The sequence below is a fragment of the Sprattus sprattus genome (genome assembly GCF_963457725.1).
Source record: "Sprattus sprattus genome assembly, chromosome: 7".
Taxonomy (NCBI): Eukaryota; Metazoa; Chordata; class Actinopteri; order Clupeiformes; family Clupeidae; genus Sprattus; species Sprattus sprattus.
In genome coordinates, this window is record NC_137926.1 from 26,438,497 (window position 1) to 26,456,679 (window position 18,183).

General features: G+C 46.9%; 1 protein-coding gene across 1 annotated transcript in view; it reads right to left on the reverse strand.

The window, feature by feature from the left end:
* Positions 1 to 718: 718 nt before the first annotated feature.
* Positions 719 to 18,183, reverse strand: part of peak1 (pseudopodium-enriched atypical kinase 1) — a 102,853-nt gene continuing 85,388 nt past the window's right edge. The window contains exons 5-7 of the mRNA XM_080842348.1: positions 15,242 to 15,462; positions 6,262 to 7,067; positions 719 to 3,485 (exon numbers count right to left, since the gene is read on the reverse strand). Coding sequence (XP_080698474.1) covers positions 2,130 to 3,485; positions 6,262 to 7,067; positions 15,242 to 15,462 — 2,383 coding nt within the window. The 3' untranslated portion in view covers positions 719 to 2,129. The remainder of the gene's footprint in view (positions 3,486 to 6,261; positions 7,068 to 15,241; positions 15,463 to 18,183) is intronic.

Sequence of the window (18,183 nt, forward strand, 5' to 3'; positions counted from 1 at the left end):
CCTGATAGAAACATCCAAAGCCCTTTCCACTTCAACACGCACACAAACACATACACACACTGCAATATATCTTATCCTGGCTTTGGAGCACACTTGACATATTACGTATGGTTCACATGAGAAAAATGAACTGTAGCAAGATGTTCTCATTGTTACTTATGTGCCAAACTGAAAAAAAACAAGAGTTATAACTTACTGTTGCATATTATGATATAAAGTACATAAAATATGTTTAAACACCGTCAGTTCCATATGTCATTTTAACAACAATTGCACAGGTATCTTTAGGTAGAGGGCCTTTTGTCCACCCAAAGCCTTGTGTAAAAAGACATCCTAGAGTTGTTCTGACCCTGGCTTTACATGAAACCCAAACCTTTGTCTTCACTCTGACTCACTTGCATCACATAGAGGTGCTGTCCTCTCCTTATCAAAAAGATCAGCTCATTTCTGACTTGAACCATGGCTGACTGACTCGGGCCCAAACAGGTGCATTGCAAAACAGAGGCATTTCATCTTCTGATTCAAATTTGTTGTGCAGTGTCGACTGTGTAAGGGCACTTGGATCTAAACAAAAAAATAAAATACTTTCAGCAACCTTGTTTCCACACCAAGCAATAACTGGATGCCATGCTTGAATGAGAAAGAGAGACTGCATCCTGTAAATCTTTGGCTAGCCTACCCAGCCCCCACACCCCCCTGTCATTGACTATTTTGCATTACATTCCCCAGTGCTAGAAAAATAGGAGATTCTGATTGGTAGCTTTGGGATAAACAGCCCTACACATCCATTTTCCACGAAACGCCATCCGCACTGACAGCAGCTAATGTTCAGCTCAAGCTTCCTTGTTATCACTCAGTGTGTGTATATGTGTATACTGTATGTGTGTGTGTGTGTGTGCGCTCATTTGTTCGCCTGTTAAAGATGAGAACAGGGTAGGCTGATCTGCGTTAAGTGCTGAAGAAGAGGACATGAGGACAGGGTCTGTGCAACCATGGCCCCTCTCTTCTCTGCTCTCCTCTCCCTTTCCCCCCTTCATCTATTAATATTCTTGCCATGCAGCCTGCCTGTGGAAGACCAAAGCCCCAGGCTTAGGACAGCTGGTCCAGTGGGCAGCCTGTGAAACATCCTCTGTGGACCAAGAGGACACGGGGCTGGGTCAGAGGGACGGTCCTGTCAGTCAGAACCGCTTGGCCCGATCCTTGGCGCCGTTTCCTTGGCACACACTGGTCCTCAGCACTGACTCCCTGACAATGACGTGTGGGACTTTCCCCCCCAAAGGTGAAACTCGGATCTAATCAACATGCTGTGAAAAACTCGGGCTCTGTCAACTGTGCTGTTGGGTGGACAGTGGGCAGCCTCCTGTGCCGAGGCCTGATTAGTAAAGCTGTACTGAGCGACGGGTGGTTTGACTGCAGCCAAAGTGAAGTAACTACTGATACCAGACCAGTGAATTCACGCGTACCTGCTATGCCAGCCACTTCTGCTTTCCTAAAGACATTCAATGCCTTTTCTCTTACCCTCTCTCTCTTTCTGGACTTGATGGTATGTTTTTCCCCCCAGTTGCTTGCTCTGACTGAGGTTGTTATGAACAAACACACTGGTACATATCCAGAAGCAGCAACATCACTCACAAAACACAGAGTATGGACTAGAGTTATATCAAAAAATACATGGATTATTAAGCTATGATATGAAATTATTATTTTTTTCCCTCTCTTGCAGCACTTCTGTCAAAGAAGTGCTTGTGTCTGCTGATAAAGTTCTGATATGCTTTGCTGTGTTTTTGATCAGTTTGTTTCTCTCCCATCAAACTGGTAATCAAACCCTCTCAAAGCCACAGAACCAGGTCTGACTGGATACCAAAAAAAAAAAACACTACAAAAAACAAGAAAACAAATTGCAAAACACTGCCATAACACGTGTAGTTAAAATGCATGTGGTTCGAGTACAGCGCACAGTAACAATCAGCTTAAGTCACAAACAAAGCTGATGGACTTCAGTTCTCCAGCAGCAGAGTCTGGTTCTAGCTGTGTGAGACAGAGGAGACCAGCTGGTCAGCCATGCCCTCTCTGGGAGGGTGTTGCCATGGTGACAAGCGGAAGCGGCAGGCGGTCCTGAGGGCCCAGGCTCAGACGTGGAGTGCCTGCAGGGCCTGCTGCTGATGCTGCAGGATGCGGATGACCCGTCCGAGCGAGTCCGGCGTGGAGAAGGCCAGGTACTGGCAGCAGAGCCAGTCCTCCAGGCTCACGCCACACACCGTGTCCAGCGAGCGCTCGGCGAACTTGATCATCATCAGCGTCCGCTTGAGGTCCAGCCAGTTCTGCAGCGTAGCCTGCCTGTGGCTGAGGCCAGGGCTGGCGCTGAGTGCCTGGAAGAGGTCCTCGCGCGGCCCCCACAGCAGGCACTGCAGGCAGGCGCGCGCCTCCGCCATCTGGATGCGCTCGGACGGGTTGGCGTTGAGCAACAGGCCGGCCAGCTGCTGCAGGCCCTGCGAGTAGAGCGAGCGGACGGGCAGCGGCGGCAGGTCGGCCGGCGTGTACTCGCGCTCCTTCAGCTCGGGCGACTCCTCGAACGGGTTGGCCTGGTGGAGCATCTCGTAGATGAGGATGCCCGTCTGGAACTCGTCGCACTTACGGTACTGCGTGGCCGTGACGATCTCGGGCGCCAGGCGCGAGTGGTCGCGGAGGGCGTCCATCGCGGCCTGCTGTGCCTGCTGTGCCAGCACCGCGCCCTTCTGCTTGGCCTGGGCGAAGTTGCTGATGATGAGGCGCGCGGGGCAGGCGTTGGTCAGTGCGCCCGCTCCGCCGCCCGCTGCAAAGGCGTTGTTGTTGTTGTTGGGCTCGCTGGGCACGTCCAGGTTCCAGGGGTTGCCCGGCTGGCAGTGCACCAGCAGCAGGTTCTCCAGGCGCAGGTCGCAGTGCGTGACGTGGAAGGGCTTCATGTGCTCCAGGCCGGAGCACAGCTGCAGCAGCAGCAGGCACACCTGCCGCTCGTACAGGTCAGAGCTGTGGGCGTGCCGCTCCTGGCCTTCACGCACAAAGTCGGCCACCGTCTGGAAGGGCACCTCGCGCGTGATGACCACCACGCGGCTTCTAAGTGTCCCAGAAGCCCCGGCGGCGCTGCTGCCCTCGCCCTCCTGCCCGTTCTGCGTCGGCACCTCAGACGCCACGGCCAAATTCTTGATTTTTCCGCTCGTGTTTCCTCCCTTCTTTTCCGCGGTCTCTCTCCTCTTCTCCCTCTCTGGACCCTTCTCCTCTTTGTCTGCATCCTTCTCTTGCGTCTCCTCCTCCTCCTCCTCTTCTCTCTCCTCTTTTTCTTCCTCATCCTCTTCCTCTTCCTCCTCCCAGGGCAGCAGGCGAGCGGGCACATCGGCAACAAAATGGCCGCAGTCCTGCTGGATGTTGAAGTGCAGTGGCAGGCTCTGCCTCACAGCCAGGCTGTGGAAGAACTGCTGCTGGGTCTCCTTCACTTTGCTCCGGCAGATCTAACGGAAAGAGATGCAGAGGTAGAACGCTCAGTATTCACTCTCACAGAAGTAACAGCACTCATGGGAATGTATCCATCTTTAAGCTCGTACTTTACTTTCACTAAATTCACTCAGTCATGAACCAATAATACTGTGGGAGTGCTGGGAGAATCCCTGTGAAGGTAATGCTTGATATGCCTGATGCTTCTCTCTTCAAAACACTTTCATTATCGTGTAAGATTAGAGGCAGTACAGATGGCACTTAAACATGGGAATATGCTGCGGTCTTTGCATAATCAACAGTGCAGCCACTGCATCAGTCACAGGTGATTTGAAAGATGGCAGCCTGTAAATCTGCTAATGGTTTCAGATGCTCATGCAACTAGATGGTGTAAATGAGATCTTGGGTGTGTTAGAGTAGACGGTTATATGAGACACTAGTTTTAGAGGTCCATCTCACAAACCATCAGGGAAAGAAAAGAAAAAAAAAAACATTTCACTTCTTAACATATCTCAATGCAGAGCATGGAAATTCAACATTGTCCAACCATGTCCACACACACACACACACACACACTCATCAATGTAACAATGTCCATTTACACACACACACACAGGCTCTGGTAGCAAGGGGCCAGAGAGACCTCCGTGATGAGGGATGTCCTCCAGTGAGACAGTAATGACAGGGGAATAATGCTTTCTCATCTCTCTCTCTCTCATTCTGTCAGATGATGCAGTGCACATTAGCGTTCTTGCTATTGATCTCACAAATAATGCCGAGTAGATGGTGGATGGTGTGGGGCCGGGGGAGCAGTGTCTCCCACAGCAGCAGGCAGCAGGCAGGCAGGGCCCCTGCAGGATTGACTGGCTCCGGCCTGGCAGGGCTCTAACTCAGGCTGACAGGCTTCCCAGCCGCCCCCACTGCAGCGCCGGCACACAGCCCAGCGCTCGCCTTTCATTCTCTCCCCCAGCGCTCCTGATCAAAGTGCTCCGGCAGCCACCTCACCTCCGGGCCTCTCCCCCTCGCTCTCTCAGCTCCTCTTCCTCCATCCCCACACTAAAAGACCAAAGGGAATCTTTCCCCGCCCCAATCACGCCACTTTCAACCTGACAGGGAGAAATTGGGGCAGGGCCTGCTAAAGGAGGATAGCACTCATGTCACTAAGAACCTGCTAACATTCTCATCACAAAACATGCTAACGGACATACAGGCTCTGCTGCACCCTGCAGCCTGACCTTTGAACTTCACACTGATGTCTACCTGACATAACATGGCCTTAGTAACTAGTAAACTAACTACATAAAAGGTATGCAATAACCTTGCAAACACCACCAACAGCCCAGCTGACACTGATAGAAGCTTTCCAACACACTAACTAGTGTCTTTTGACAGTATAGCTGCCAATGTCATGCTTGTGAAAGCTTTTCTTCTATTTTTGCAGGGTGTATCAGCACTTACTTACACAGAACTTAATAGGGCATATCCTGGATGGCTAGTGGGGAAGGCACAGGTGTTTATCTGTCCTTCACATGACCATATGCTATCAAATTAATTTGAGGATGGTACCAAAACTAGTTGCCTGTAAAACCATATCTCAAAAAGTAAAATTGTTGCATAGTGTTACTTTAACAGCTGTCCTGCTCTCCGCATCGTTTATCACATTTAACAATAATCTTCTAAAACACGTGATTATCTAATTATAAATGCCTCTCCTCATCATGACGTCATGGTGATGAAGATCGAGATAATAGGACGAGGGCTTCATTAGAGGGTAAGAAGTGGTCGGAGGCTGGCAGAGCCACCCAGCGCCCACGCCAGCGCATCTGCTCCAGTGTGTTCTGCCCGCTGCAAGGCCTCTAATGCAGAAACAGCCAGTCTAAGCCTGAGTCTAGTAATGAAGTGTAATAACACAGAGTGGAAGGAGTGGTGGAGTAGCAGCGGTAGGAGGAATGTGCAACAGCGAGAACTCTGACACCTTGTGAAAAGAAGAAGCGCCCTGTCACTTCCATGAAGAGTCGATAAAGAAATGTCACACGATTTTAGAACAGAGGAGAGAAGCAGAGACGTCTCTCCTCTAATTAGCGCTGTGTGAGAAGTGAGAGAGAGCGAGAGAGAGAGAGAGAGAGAGAGGAGTTGTTTATTTATCATAGAGAACTGGGTATAAAAAAACAAACAACTCTCTTGAGTTTAATAGAGCAGTCTTCTGACAAGTGACATTGCAGAGGTTTTTCACCATAAATAATGCAACCTCCATTTCTATTGCTCTGTCAATCATTCGTGTGCGTGCTTCTGTTCGACCCCCCCTCCCACCCCCCTAACACTAGAGCCATACTAATGAAGCTCTTGGAGCTGTCAATCAACACCAACGAGCAAACACTTAACTATGCTAAGGCCTCCTGCTGAGAATCATTAGCAGTTGGACGTGGAACAGCGGCCTCAGCGAGGACAAAGGCCTATCTAACGGCTGGATGAAGAGCTACGACCCATTTGGCTCTCTGTGTCTTTGACTTTACACCCCACCCTTCTGCAGTGAGACTTGGCATCGCGATCTGAAGACACACTACTTGCAAAGCTGGTGACCTAGAAAATATTTCACTTCTTGTTTTTTTTTCGAGCTCCGTAGTGCAGAGAGGTGTGAGAGTGATGAAAGGCAAAGCTTTTTTGGTGCGTCCCCTTAGACCTACAGTGGAAGCTTGCAGAGCCGTAACGAAATAGACTGAGATGGGGAGAGTGGGAGAGAAAGAGAAGTAGAGGCGGAGAAGGAATAAAACTGAGAGGATGTGTGGCGCTCACCTTGATCGCGTAGTTGACTAGTGGGTCTTTCGCGTAGGAGGCCGTGTAGTAGACGGCATCTCCGGCCTCGCAACAGGGCTTGCCTGTGGTCAGCCTGAAGTGGGACCAGCTGTCCGTGCCGAACCGCACATGGTCCTTCTGGCCAGCCATGAAGCGGTCCTCGCACTTGCCGGCCAGCTTGCGTAGCGTGTCCGTGTGCAGGCCGCGGATGCGACCCACCACCTCCTCCCAGCTGTCCATGCCCTTATAGAGGGCCTGCCTCTGGGGCTTTGCCCCGCTGGCTGCCCCTACGCTAGCGGCGCCCATCCTGCCCGTGGTGCGGGCCCGGCCCGCCAGGGACTCAGCGCTGCGGTAGCCCCGCCTCTCACGGCCCGCCGTGGCGCTGTTGGCCGCGGTGGTGGTCAGGCAGGACAGGCTGTTGGCGGGTCGGCCCTTGCCCACGGCAGGCCTCTCCAGTGAGTCACCCGACTCGTGGTCCAGCATGCCGCGCGCCTCGGAGCTGAGCGAGGAGCTCTGGCTGGCCGTCTCCCAGGTGGAGTCCAGGTCGTAGAGCGGGTTGGCCACGCTCAGGTTTGTGCCCCCGGGTTTGGCCTCGCGTCGTGGCCGCAGGGGCGTCACGTCCTTGCTCTGGAGGGTGGAGGAATCCATCGGCGAGGGGCGGTAGGCGGTGCCCTTCTTGGGAAGGGGAGGCGGTGTGTCCTTGACTTCTGATTCAAGGGCATCCGGGTCGACTGAAGCAAGGGTGTCGTCCGAGGCCTTGGCGTTTCTTGGTTGCTTCAGAGGGATCATGTTGGCTCTGGACTGACCTGTAGGACCAAAGAAAACACAAGATCACTCACACATCAAAATCACAGGGAAACAACACAAAAGCTCCCTCTGCAAAAAGCAGGCTCAGACAGCCCCTGCAGTGACTATGTCCGGTCTCTGGACAGATGAACTGGACAAATCTGAGGGTGATGTCCCCTTAGGAGTCAGGACCAGCAGAGGGACAGCTGGAGAGAGGGCTGTCCAACAGCCTGCGTGAGGGTGAGATAAAAACTCAAATCTAATTTCTGGCCATCACCAGTGAGGCTTAAAGAGGCAAGCGAAGGGTGATTTTATCTGACAGCTTTAGTTAATACTGCCCTAACTTTGACGACCAAGCTCAAAATCCCAGAGCTTTGTACCATGTTAGATAGAAAGATACAGAGAGGAGTCAAGAGGGAATCAAAAACAGAAAGAATAGAAGCAGTTTCCAAGTAATGAACTTCTGTGAACCTTCACAGGACAGCTTGTGCATTAGCAATGTGGGCTAAAATAATGTAAAAAAAAAAAAAACATTTCAATTTATATGCACAGATTTTCCAAGTTGCTCGGTGTCTTCTTCTAAAAGGTCCTTAAAATGAGCTGAAACTAGATATCAAAGGGGCACCTAAATAAGCTTGCGGAGAAGAATCCTGTTTCACGACCTGATAGCACTTAACATCGTCCCCTTAAGCCGCCTTCAGCCCTCTGAAGAAAGCGTAATCTCTACCCTTCTCCAGATGGGCTCCTGCCACTAAGACTCTTAGGATGCCAATGTTATTTTTCATCATGAAATCGACAGAGCTAAGTGATGCCAGATGAGGTTATTTTAGTGTCGAGGACTGTTTACCAATGAACATGTATTGGTTTAACTTTCATTCTCTCGGTTTGGTTTCCTACAACCTGTTGACGTAGGGCCACCTTAGCCGGCCTTTTTCATAATGTGGAGTGAGAGCTTTATCAAGACCTCCCCGGTCCCTCTTCATTTCTGAACATGGATTACTAATTAAAATCCACAAGGCTTCTATATGTATTTTTGCTTACATCAGGTTATGACATGTACAGTATATTTATTTTTGTTATGTTTCCATGCTAATAAATACTGCTTTGACTTAGACCAAAAGACTGCTTATTTGATCTGATTAAAAGAAAAGACATTCTGTGCTTTGATCAACATGCTTGCAAACACACCCAACTAGGTATCCATTTACTATGGAAACATTAATGGTCTCTTGTCTTAGACATAAGAAAAGACCCACATACAGTCACAGACAGACATAAGCAAGTGAACTGAAACCCTCCCCGAAAAACGAAAGCACACACTCAGACATTCACGGAAAAATGGAACTCACACACAGAAGCAAAATCATGTGCACCAAAATAAAAAACATACCGACCATATTTCTGTTTGCGCACAAATTATGGATACCCCTACAATTTTTTAAATGTCAATGTATGAGGACAAATAATAATTAACACGTGTAAATATGCCCTGCTTAACAATCCCATTAATTATTGATTGGTTACAGGCTAGGCTACACGTAGTCAGAAACCCATCGTGAGTAGAATACTGCATCTGGCTTCATTAAAACACAATGAGCCATGACATGGCAAAAACAGCAATGTTGAGGCGATGCACAAATGCACATTTTTTATAAGTAATCTATTGTTTTTTCTTAGTTTTTGTTTGAAGTCTATCTTCCATACAAACAGTTCTTCTTTGTGCACGCAACTGTTCAGGTGTGGGACGACCTGAGCCCAGTTTCTCTGACTGACTCACACAGACTTCCCTTTCCTGGCACATTGTCATGTTTACTTGGAAGGTGACACAGGATACCAGCTTCTTGGGTGAGTCTACCCCAGCCTGTGTATACACACCATACACACACACACTCAAACACACACACACACACACACACAGAGCTCTGATGACTGATGAATGTGTCACACATTTACACTTTCTCAGAGTCCCAATGTTGTCTCTGGGAACCTTCAGATGCTTGACATTGCTGTCTTATTCAAACCCACCCTTAACACACCAGGACAGTCTGATTGATGTTGCACTAGGCTAAAGAGTTAAGCCTCCCTTCTTGGGAGCACACACTGTACCCAAAGAGTCTACTTCAAAAGCCAACTCAGCTCAGATCAGGATAACCCCGGGTCAAAACGATGTCCCATTTTTGACAAAGGGTTGTCATAAATCCCAAACAAGGCTAGGGTTGGCCTGGGGCTCAGAAATAAATGTGGAGTTCCAACTGCTCTCTCCCACACACAATGTTTCTATGTTTCCATGCCTGTCCAAAACAGACAGACCAAAAATGCAAGTGAGAACACCGCCGAGAACACCGTCAAGGTGAAATAACAATATGAAAACAATATGAGGATGACTGTCTTAACTATCGCTTCCTGTTGATGACGTCCTTGTCCTTGCCCCCCCACCTCTTTCTATATATGTGTGTGTGTGTGTGTGTGTGTGTGTGTGTGTGTGTGTGTGTGTGTGTGTGTGTGTGTTTGCGCCCTGATCTGTTGGCAGTAATCTCATTGGATCTTCAATGCCATGCCTGTGCCAACTAAAGGGCCAGTGAGGGACAGCATAAGGTCAGAGTCACATGGGACAATCTCTTGGCCAAATCCCTTCAAACTCCCTTAGATGCCCGGCTAACATCCACAAGCTTGCTAAACTCCTCTCTCAACACAAAAGGTAACACAAACACAATCTCATCCACTCAGTACTGAGAAGGCAATATCTAATGAAGACAGCCCTCTCCTTTGCATAAACTTCTTTCTTTAATATGGCTGTTTAGGACTACCAATTACAAAACCATGTCATCCACTCGATGGCTTAAGAAATTACTGGTTCTAGCACTACAATGCTCCTTGTGCGACTTTCAAAGTAGGGCATACAGTATATATATATTATATATAAATGATACCTACATGACAAAGCATGACAGATCACTATTCCTTTGATCCTTCCTGATTCCCACAGGTATAGATTAGCAGCAGGAAAGTCAGCTTTGCACTCACCTCTCCTCCGAGCTCACTGCTCTCCTATCAAAGCTAACCAAGCACAGGATTAACATATGGCAAGCCCGGGAGCACACTCCACTGACCTGAGTACAGCACTTTCCACTGCTGACACGGACAGAGCAGAGGAGAACAAGCAAGACCAATTTACAGACAATGTGAGAGAGGAAGAGCGAGAGGGAAAGAAAGAGAGGGCGAGAGAGAAAGAAAGAGTGGAAGAGCAAGAGAAAGAAAGAGAGGACGAGAGGGACGGAGAGAAGACCCCCTACCTCGTTTGTTCTGTGCCTCCCACTATGGGGTATAAAGTTCAGAAAAGTGACAGCGGCAGTGGCGGCAGCATCAGCAACATCCTTTCTGCTCAGTGTGCTCAGTGCGCTGTGTTAAGATTTCCTGCTGCGCCACTCGCCAACAGGCAGGAGAGCCCTGTTCTGCCTCCGCACTCTCACAGAGAGAGAGAGAGAGAGAGAGAGAGAGAGAGAGAGATAGCCAGCCTGGCTCCCTCCTCCCCTCTGCCACTCCACAGAGAGGAGGGGTGCTAGTGTGTGTGTGTGTGTGTGTGTGTGTGTGTGTGTGGGTGTGGGTGACAGCAGCAGAGCGACAGATAAAGAAATCAATACAGTTCCTTTTTCACTATTATGAAGGAAAATGTTCTTTAACAGCACCAAACAATAAAATATTTATCAGTGCATTCAGTTTTCCAGAGTATCTGCAGTAGTGAGTTTGAGTCAGGCAAAAGTAGTGTTGACCCTTCACAGCAGCAGGCCGGCAAGGAGAACTTAGAGGCCGTTTACATGGAGCCTAGTTTATCAATCTGATACGCATAGCTAATACAGATAGCCCTATCATTTACACGAGCACTCTCTATCCGCACTCTCTTGCCGCAACAATCCAAATCGGGGGTAGAAAGTGAGTAGATTTGAATCGGTACGGGGGCTGGTGTTCGTCTGTACGGCTTCACGCAACCTGATGACGTCATTTCCCCACGTGATCAATTTGCGATCTCCAACCACTATATATATCCCTTGTTCTCCCTCAAAATCTCACTCGTGGTGGGCCTCGAATTCACTCTCATTAACCCAGCCTAGTGATTTTTGATTAGCCTCCTATCTTGATCTAATTCTTCTTATTCAGACGTAACATAACTTTCATGACCACAAATATAAATTGGCCAGCGATTTAATTGCTTTTTTATTCATAAATGTATGTAAAATGGCCGGAGCAAAGGCTCATGGGAAATGGGATGACAGACATGTCATGTTGTACTGTTCCAAACTCTTTATTATCAATAGAAAATATAATTCATTTTCGCATATCCTTTAGTCTGACCACTGATTTTATTAACCACCATAATGTAATGTTGCTAATTGGAGCTTGAATGTCTTGTGTAATGTGTTTATCCGTTTGCTGCTTCCTTTACCTTGTGCTTTTGAGTCTCTTCTTCTAGGTTTTTCAAGTTTTTTCAGTTGTGTAAATAAAGCGCTAAAGCGCCACCCACAGGCGTGGGGTATGTACTACAGCCCGTTCAACACAATCTGGTGGCTCCGTTTTTACGCAAATCTCTCGTTACCAGGCTCCGTCTTTACGAAATTAAAAGATTGGATAGGTGTGAAAAATGAACCAGATTACGGGAATCTAGACTCCGTGTAAAGGGGGCCTTAGACAGCCCCTGTGTGAAGATGCACATGCAGTCATCAGTTTGTCTGTTAATTAGAATGTTATTCAAACAGTTATTTCATTAACCTCCAGAAATTACAGACTAGCTATTTTGCACACTAGGAATCAGACACAGACACACACACACACGAGCAACAAGATCAAAGTGCCACACACTGCTCACACAGCAGGACACACACACACACACACACACATACACACACACACACAGACACACACACACTGGCTGCTCAGAAAAGTCCCACGAGGGGGCTAACACATGTCATTAGGGAGCAATGAGAAAACTCCTTTTCCAGAAGCTTCCTAGGGCATGCATGATACATCAGAGCCCTGTCATTGCCAGTCAGCCTACCCAGGCTCTGGCTGGAACATTAGTCACTCGAAAACCCAACTTCCTCCGCACATAGCTGAGGCAACGGCAAGCAGCTTGAATGCAGAGCCGAACAGAGAGAGGTCAGACGGAGAACAATGCATAATGACCGCGATCATACGGGTCAGAAGACACAGCAAGGGAAAGAAAGAAAGAAAGAGAGAGAGAGAGAAAGAGATAGAGAGAGAGAGAGAGAGAGAGAGAGAGAGAGAGAGAGAGAATGCAAGAGGGGAAAATGATGATGAGGGTGGTGTTGGGACAAGCTCCAGCTAGGTCTACAGATTATATTGCATATGCTGTAGGCTAATGTATGGCCGCTCCTCCATCATAAGCTCATTAGCAGAGAGATGTGAATTTTGAGGTTATAGGTAATAATGGCACATTTCTACCACATCATTGACCATTCTTACTTACAAAAGCCATTTTAAAACAACGATCTTCTGCATTCAATGACACAATGATGTGCAACAGGCAAAGATCAACAGACATCTGTATGCAAAACTAAGTAGTTGTCAAGAGAATGACAGCATATAGTATTTCATATGGTATGCAGATATGGTATGGCATACGGTATAAGTGGCAAGGGCAAAGTAAACAAACAAGATAAAAAGGCATCACTAAGCAGACGCTAACTGCATGAGAAATGCTGCACGCAAGAGAGATACACTTTTCCCTGAAATAGTATATCTCAACTTTCCAAGTTAATGAATTCACTTCCTTGCTAATCATTCTTCACCACAATTATCTGTCTAACTGTCTTGGGAGGGGAAAGCTGCCAAAAGAGGTCGCTGGTCGATAACTAGCATACTAAAGTCAAAGATTAAAGATTTACAGCTCCTGATTTCCATTTCATTGTAAAGAGTATTCTGAGTTTCACTATGATCTGGAAACTTGGGACATCATTAGAGAGCTATGGTGAGGACGGCCAACTAGGTTAGAGGCAGACAAATTTGTCCTAAAAAACAGGGACCTACACACTCAATCACAAAACAAGCAGGGATGGGACACATATTGTAATTGCAAAGTACAAATGCAATCTTTAGATCACTCGCAAACCTAACAGTTCTGTTGACCTAACAATTCTGTTTGCCAGTTGCTGTTCTTCATTCAGTCTGAAACCTGTACCTGTGGATCTGGGGTCTGAGATGATATGACTGGCATAGTTACAGTAAAAAAGACTTCCAAGTCTTTAGTTACGTACCTTAGCATGGGCAATATGACCTGGTTCCCATGGACATAAAAAAAAATTGAATTCATTCGTTTTCAAAGAATTTACAAGAATGTAAATGATATAGAGTAATGACATGACCTAAACAGGTTTAATCCCATAGTACAGTGGCATACTGGTTTCTCTGAGACACCAGATGTAAACCAGGGAGATGAAACGAGATGAAGCGTAACAATTGAGGGCTTGAGTCCAGGATTGAACGTCCATGAGGGAGATGTCTGTAAGCTTTTGTGTGTATCTTAAAGCCGTTGTTTTGAGTAGTGGTCATCTCGTTGTTAGATCATTAGTGGTTGTTGCTTGCTTAGTTGTGCTTTTGACTTGGTAGGTACTTCAGTGACATGGGGTTTGTTTTGAGAGCATCCTAATTAGGTAGCCATCAGGCAGTCTATGCACAGCAATGGGTTGATCTTTGAGTGGCTTTCTACTTGTTACTTGGTCATTTTGGCTTGTGGAGCTGTGATGAAATAGTATTGAGACAGTAACTTGTGGTGTGTGACCTTTTGTGCTGCACTACATTTGTTGGGTCACTTGTTGGTTGCTGCTTAGGTTTAGTCGGCCACATTTGTGTGTAGTGCATGACTACATTGTGACCCATTTTTGTGAATGGTGGTTGCAGTCCACTTTTGGTCGGGCCACTTGTTTGTTTTAATTGTAGCTAATCAGTTGTTCCCAATTTGTTTATGTGATGTGGTCATTCAGAAATCAGTGAATGTCTGTGTAGTAGGTGCTGTCTCCCACTCCACCTTGCATCCATCACAGTACCTTGGGCATGGGGCTGAAGACCACATGGTGTCCATTTTGTGTTGTATTAATGGCAGTTCACTTTTCCTGGGTCTTTGTGTTGCTGTTGCTATGGCAGCAGCTTTGTAGTTTTGTAGTATTGTGACCCTTTTGGTTAGTGGCTGTTGCACCCCACTTTGTGTTTGTCACCTCACCTGTGTTGCTGTTTTTTGTAATGGATAAATGCACTTTGTTTGGTTTTTGTGTGTGTGTGTGTGTGTGTGTGTGCTGGGGGGGGTGGGGGGGGGGGGGGGGGGTGTGTGTTGGGGGGGGTGGTCTTGCTGCCTCTCAGCTTGAGGTCTTGTGTTGCTGTTGTGTCTTGATATTGTGTCTTGGGTTGTTGTGTATATGTTTATATTAATAAATCCCATTGATTTGGTGGTTTTAAAGGTGTAACACCGTCCCCTTCTGCCCTTTCTACCTTGCTTCCCGGTCGGCTCCAAACACATGGGCCTCCCCTTATAAGCCAAGGTTCTGCTGAAGGTTTCTTTCTGTTGACAGGGAGTTTTTCCTTGCCCTTGTCGCCATTGTGTTTGCTTCAGGGGGATTCAGGCTCTGGGCTCTGCAAAGCGCCTTAAGACGATATGATTGATTTGGAACTATATAAATAAAATTGAATGGAAGTGAATTAAATATATCAGCTTGCAGGCTTTAAGAGCTTAAAGGCTCCAATGGTTTCAAAATCTACCTAAAGTCTACACCTGTTAGGAATGGAATGACTGGAAACAATCCCCAATGCAATGTGGCCAGACCCTATTCACAAAGTGAGTTTGGGTCTGGTTACTATACCAGGCTAATAGTAGCCCACCCGTGACAGCTTCTACAGGATGAACAGAAACACTCAAGTTTTGATGAGAATTCACTGGAGTCTTACTTGCCACACCTCTGTCATGATGAGAACAAAAGAAAGAGATCCACATCGTACCACTTCCTCTACAGAGACTGGGGAATAAACTCATCTAAGAAACTCAACCCGACAAAAACAAAACAGCAAGCCTTAGTTCTCTCCTCCGTCCTTTCCTTTGTGACTAAATGCTTCATGTTATTTGGAGATACTGCCAGCCTATTGTGCCAAACTGAGCCAAGCGTCCCAAGCGTTCCCCAGCGTGTGGTGTTACCTAGGTTGCTGTAGGTGGCGCTACAGGAGCTGGAAGCCGGTGAGTATGAGTGGCTGCCCTCCTCTTCCTGCTCCCCTAGACTGGCACTGCCCTCGCTGGCTGATGTAGGGATGGGCCTGGCACCCGAGGCTCCAGCCTCCGCCACAGACGACAACTCCAGCTTGGCCGGCAGGGAGGCAGCAGTGGGCATCTCGCTCTCGGCTGACTCCATCTGCGCTTGGCTGTAAGGAGGAGTAGGGAGAGAGAGAGAGAGAGAGAGAGAGAGACAGAGAGAGAGAGAGAGAGACAGACAGAAATGCAGAGAGAAGGGAAATGAGTAAAGACAATCAACACTTGGCAACATAAGCCATCATCTGTGAGACAAGGGACTATATTTGCTCCAAGTAGCACTTTCTGGGCCCACTCTATAAAACAGCTAAATAAGACCAGTATAATAACCACACGTACTTTTGCATCCTCAAAACACTATTTAAAAGAAGATTTCAACAAAGCAGTATGTCATTTTACTGCCTATCTTTAGCAGGCACAAGAGTACATTTAGCCATTGGCTAAGTTTTTGTAAGTGCTCATAAGTTGTCTCATGGTGAGCAATTCAGAGGTTTAGATTGGAAGAGCAGATGCGGAGAATCAAGGGGAAGCAAGCTGATTATGAGTGTGAGGAGGAATTAACGCGTCTTACTCTGCTGGCTATGAAGTGACTGTGTGAAGATGTGCCAGACACCAAAGTGCTATTAGCACCTGTTTCATCACACGCCTGTCTGAAAGTGTGTCAGTGTGTGTGTGTGTGTGTGTGTGTGTGTGTGTGTGTGTGTGTGTGTGTGTGTGTGCGTGCGTGCGTGTGAAAACATGGGTATACTGGATGAAAACCAAACTCTGAACCATTTGTGTGTGATTTATTTCATTCATTTTACAGAACAAATGTGCCAGAAATAAAGGATAAAATACTCCAAACAGACATCCGAGACAACAAATTCATATCACCTTTGCATTTACTGAGTATTTCATCAAAGCATAACAGGAGACTCCCCTACTGTGCTGCTGCAGCTCTGAGGCGGCATACGAAATGGTCTCTGTCCTTGACTGATGGATAATGAATGACACCTGGACCTGAAGCTCTGTATTGTCTTCAGATAGACTGCCGCGCTTTGTTCATAATGCAAACCCACTGGTTCACTCAATGATTTACACATGAATCAAAAAGGTTCTCACTGCCTATGTTCTGCGACTAGTATTTATGGAGGGATTAAATAATGCATAGAGAACACAGACAGATACTTCTACGAGAGAATCACATTACTGCACAACTGCAGCTAGAGAATTCCACCTGTCCAAACTATCAATCCATCAATCACTGTAGCCAGAGGGGGACATAATCTCCTGCAATTATAATGACTTAAATGGCTGATGTATACAGGTATGACATGGTAGAAGCCAATGTTCCTGTTTAAAGGCTATGAACAGCTCAACAGGTCAGCCTTTTCACACGACCCAAAATTACATATACGTAGTGGGAGAAGACGGCCTGGTTTGGCCGCATTCTTACTCAACCTTACCAGCACCGATGCTTGAGAGAGAATGTGTAATGACAGGTGCTAGAGTGAGAGAATGGCCTCTGGGATATAAAATAAGGCCACCTAACATGGGTTAACTAATTCTTCTCTCAACAGCAGACTTTTGACACTGAATATTAACTGGATAGCTGCTCAGAAGATGGTTAGTCAGGTTTTGACAAAATGACTAAGAATGAATTAAAATGAATGAGAAGATTGATCCTTATAACAGTTTACCTACCTATCTACCTGTATATCTGTATTCAACAGTTTGACACGCAGTTAGCTGTGTGTCAAACTGTTCAAAATGAAAATCAATCATGTTACGTCTAAACTACTGCAGCAGAGGAAGGTGTTTTCTGAAAGGTCGTTGGACACTCCTGACAAAGAAACCAATTGTATTAGATTTGTGAAGGGGCATCCACTTCTGATTGACACAAATACACTACAATGGCCCACAGCAGACAACATGTTCGGTGTCTAGACTTCGGTGGGGAGTGAGAGGGAGGAAGTGGGGTTTTGAAGAATGAAACACCCTCAGCTAGTGAGAAAGACAGAGCCACAGAGAGGAAGCGAGTGAGAAATCATGTTAAGCATAATACCCTAGTTGGGGGAGGCAACAACAGTAGCTACATTAAAAATTGTTAGCCAAAACTTAAAGTGGCCTTCAGTAGACCTCATGAGAAACCAAAATGCGTTGGTGATCACAAAGCTTCACATAAACAGCCACACAGAGAAAAACATCTCCACATACCTCATGACTTTCTAATTATAGTACTCCACCAGACCAACAGACTGCATTGTTAAGATGGTTCCACTGGTGATTTGTAACATACAACTTAAAATCGGTTGGTCTTGCAGGAAGCTTGAGGAAGTTGGAAAATATGGGGGGCGGCGGGGGGGCATTCCATCTATTTGATCTATCTGGCTCTGTTTCCATGCAGAGAAAACAAACCAAACTCTGAAATTCAAGTTCTTGTTATGATCACACTGGTGCATATTAAACCAATGATCTCAACTGCACAACTTCAAAAGATGAAAACTCCCAGACGAAAGTGGATGAAAAACCAACAGGCTACTGAAAGCCCTGTAAGCTCCAAACACCTCCCCAACAAATACCTCAGAGCCCACTGCGAGCACAACACGAGAGCATTCGATGTTAGGACTTGTTCAAGCAGTCTGAACGTGCCTTCTACTTCTTGCACTGTTACTGCGCTGTATGCATACCCAATCGTATGTGTCCACAAACAATACAGCACACATGTGCGCACACACACACACACACACACACACACACACACACACACACACACACACACACACACACACACACACACACACACACACACACACACACACACCCACACACACACACACACACACACACACACA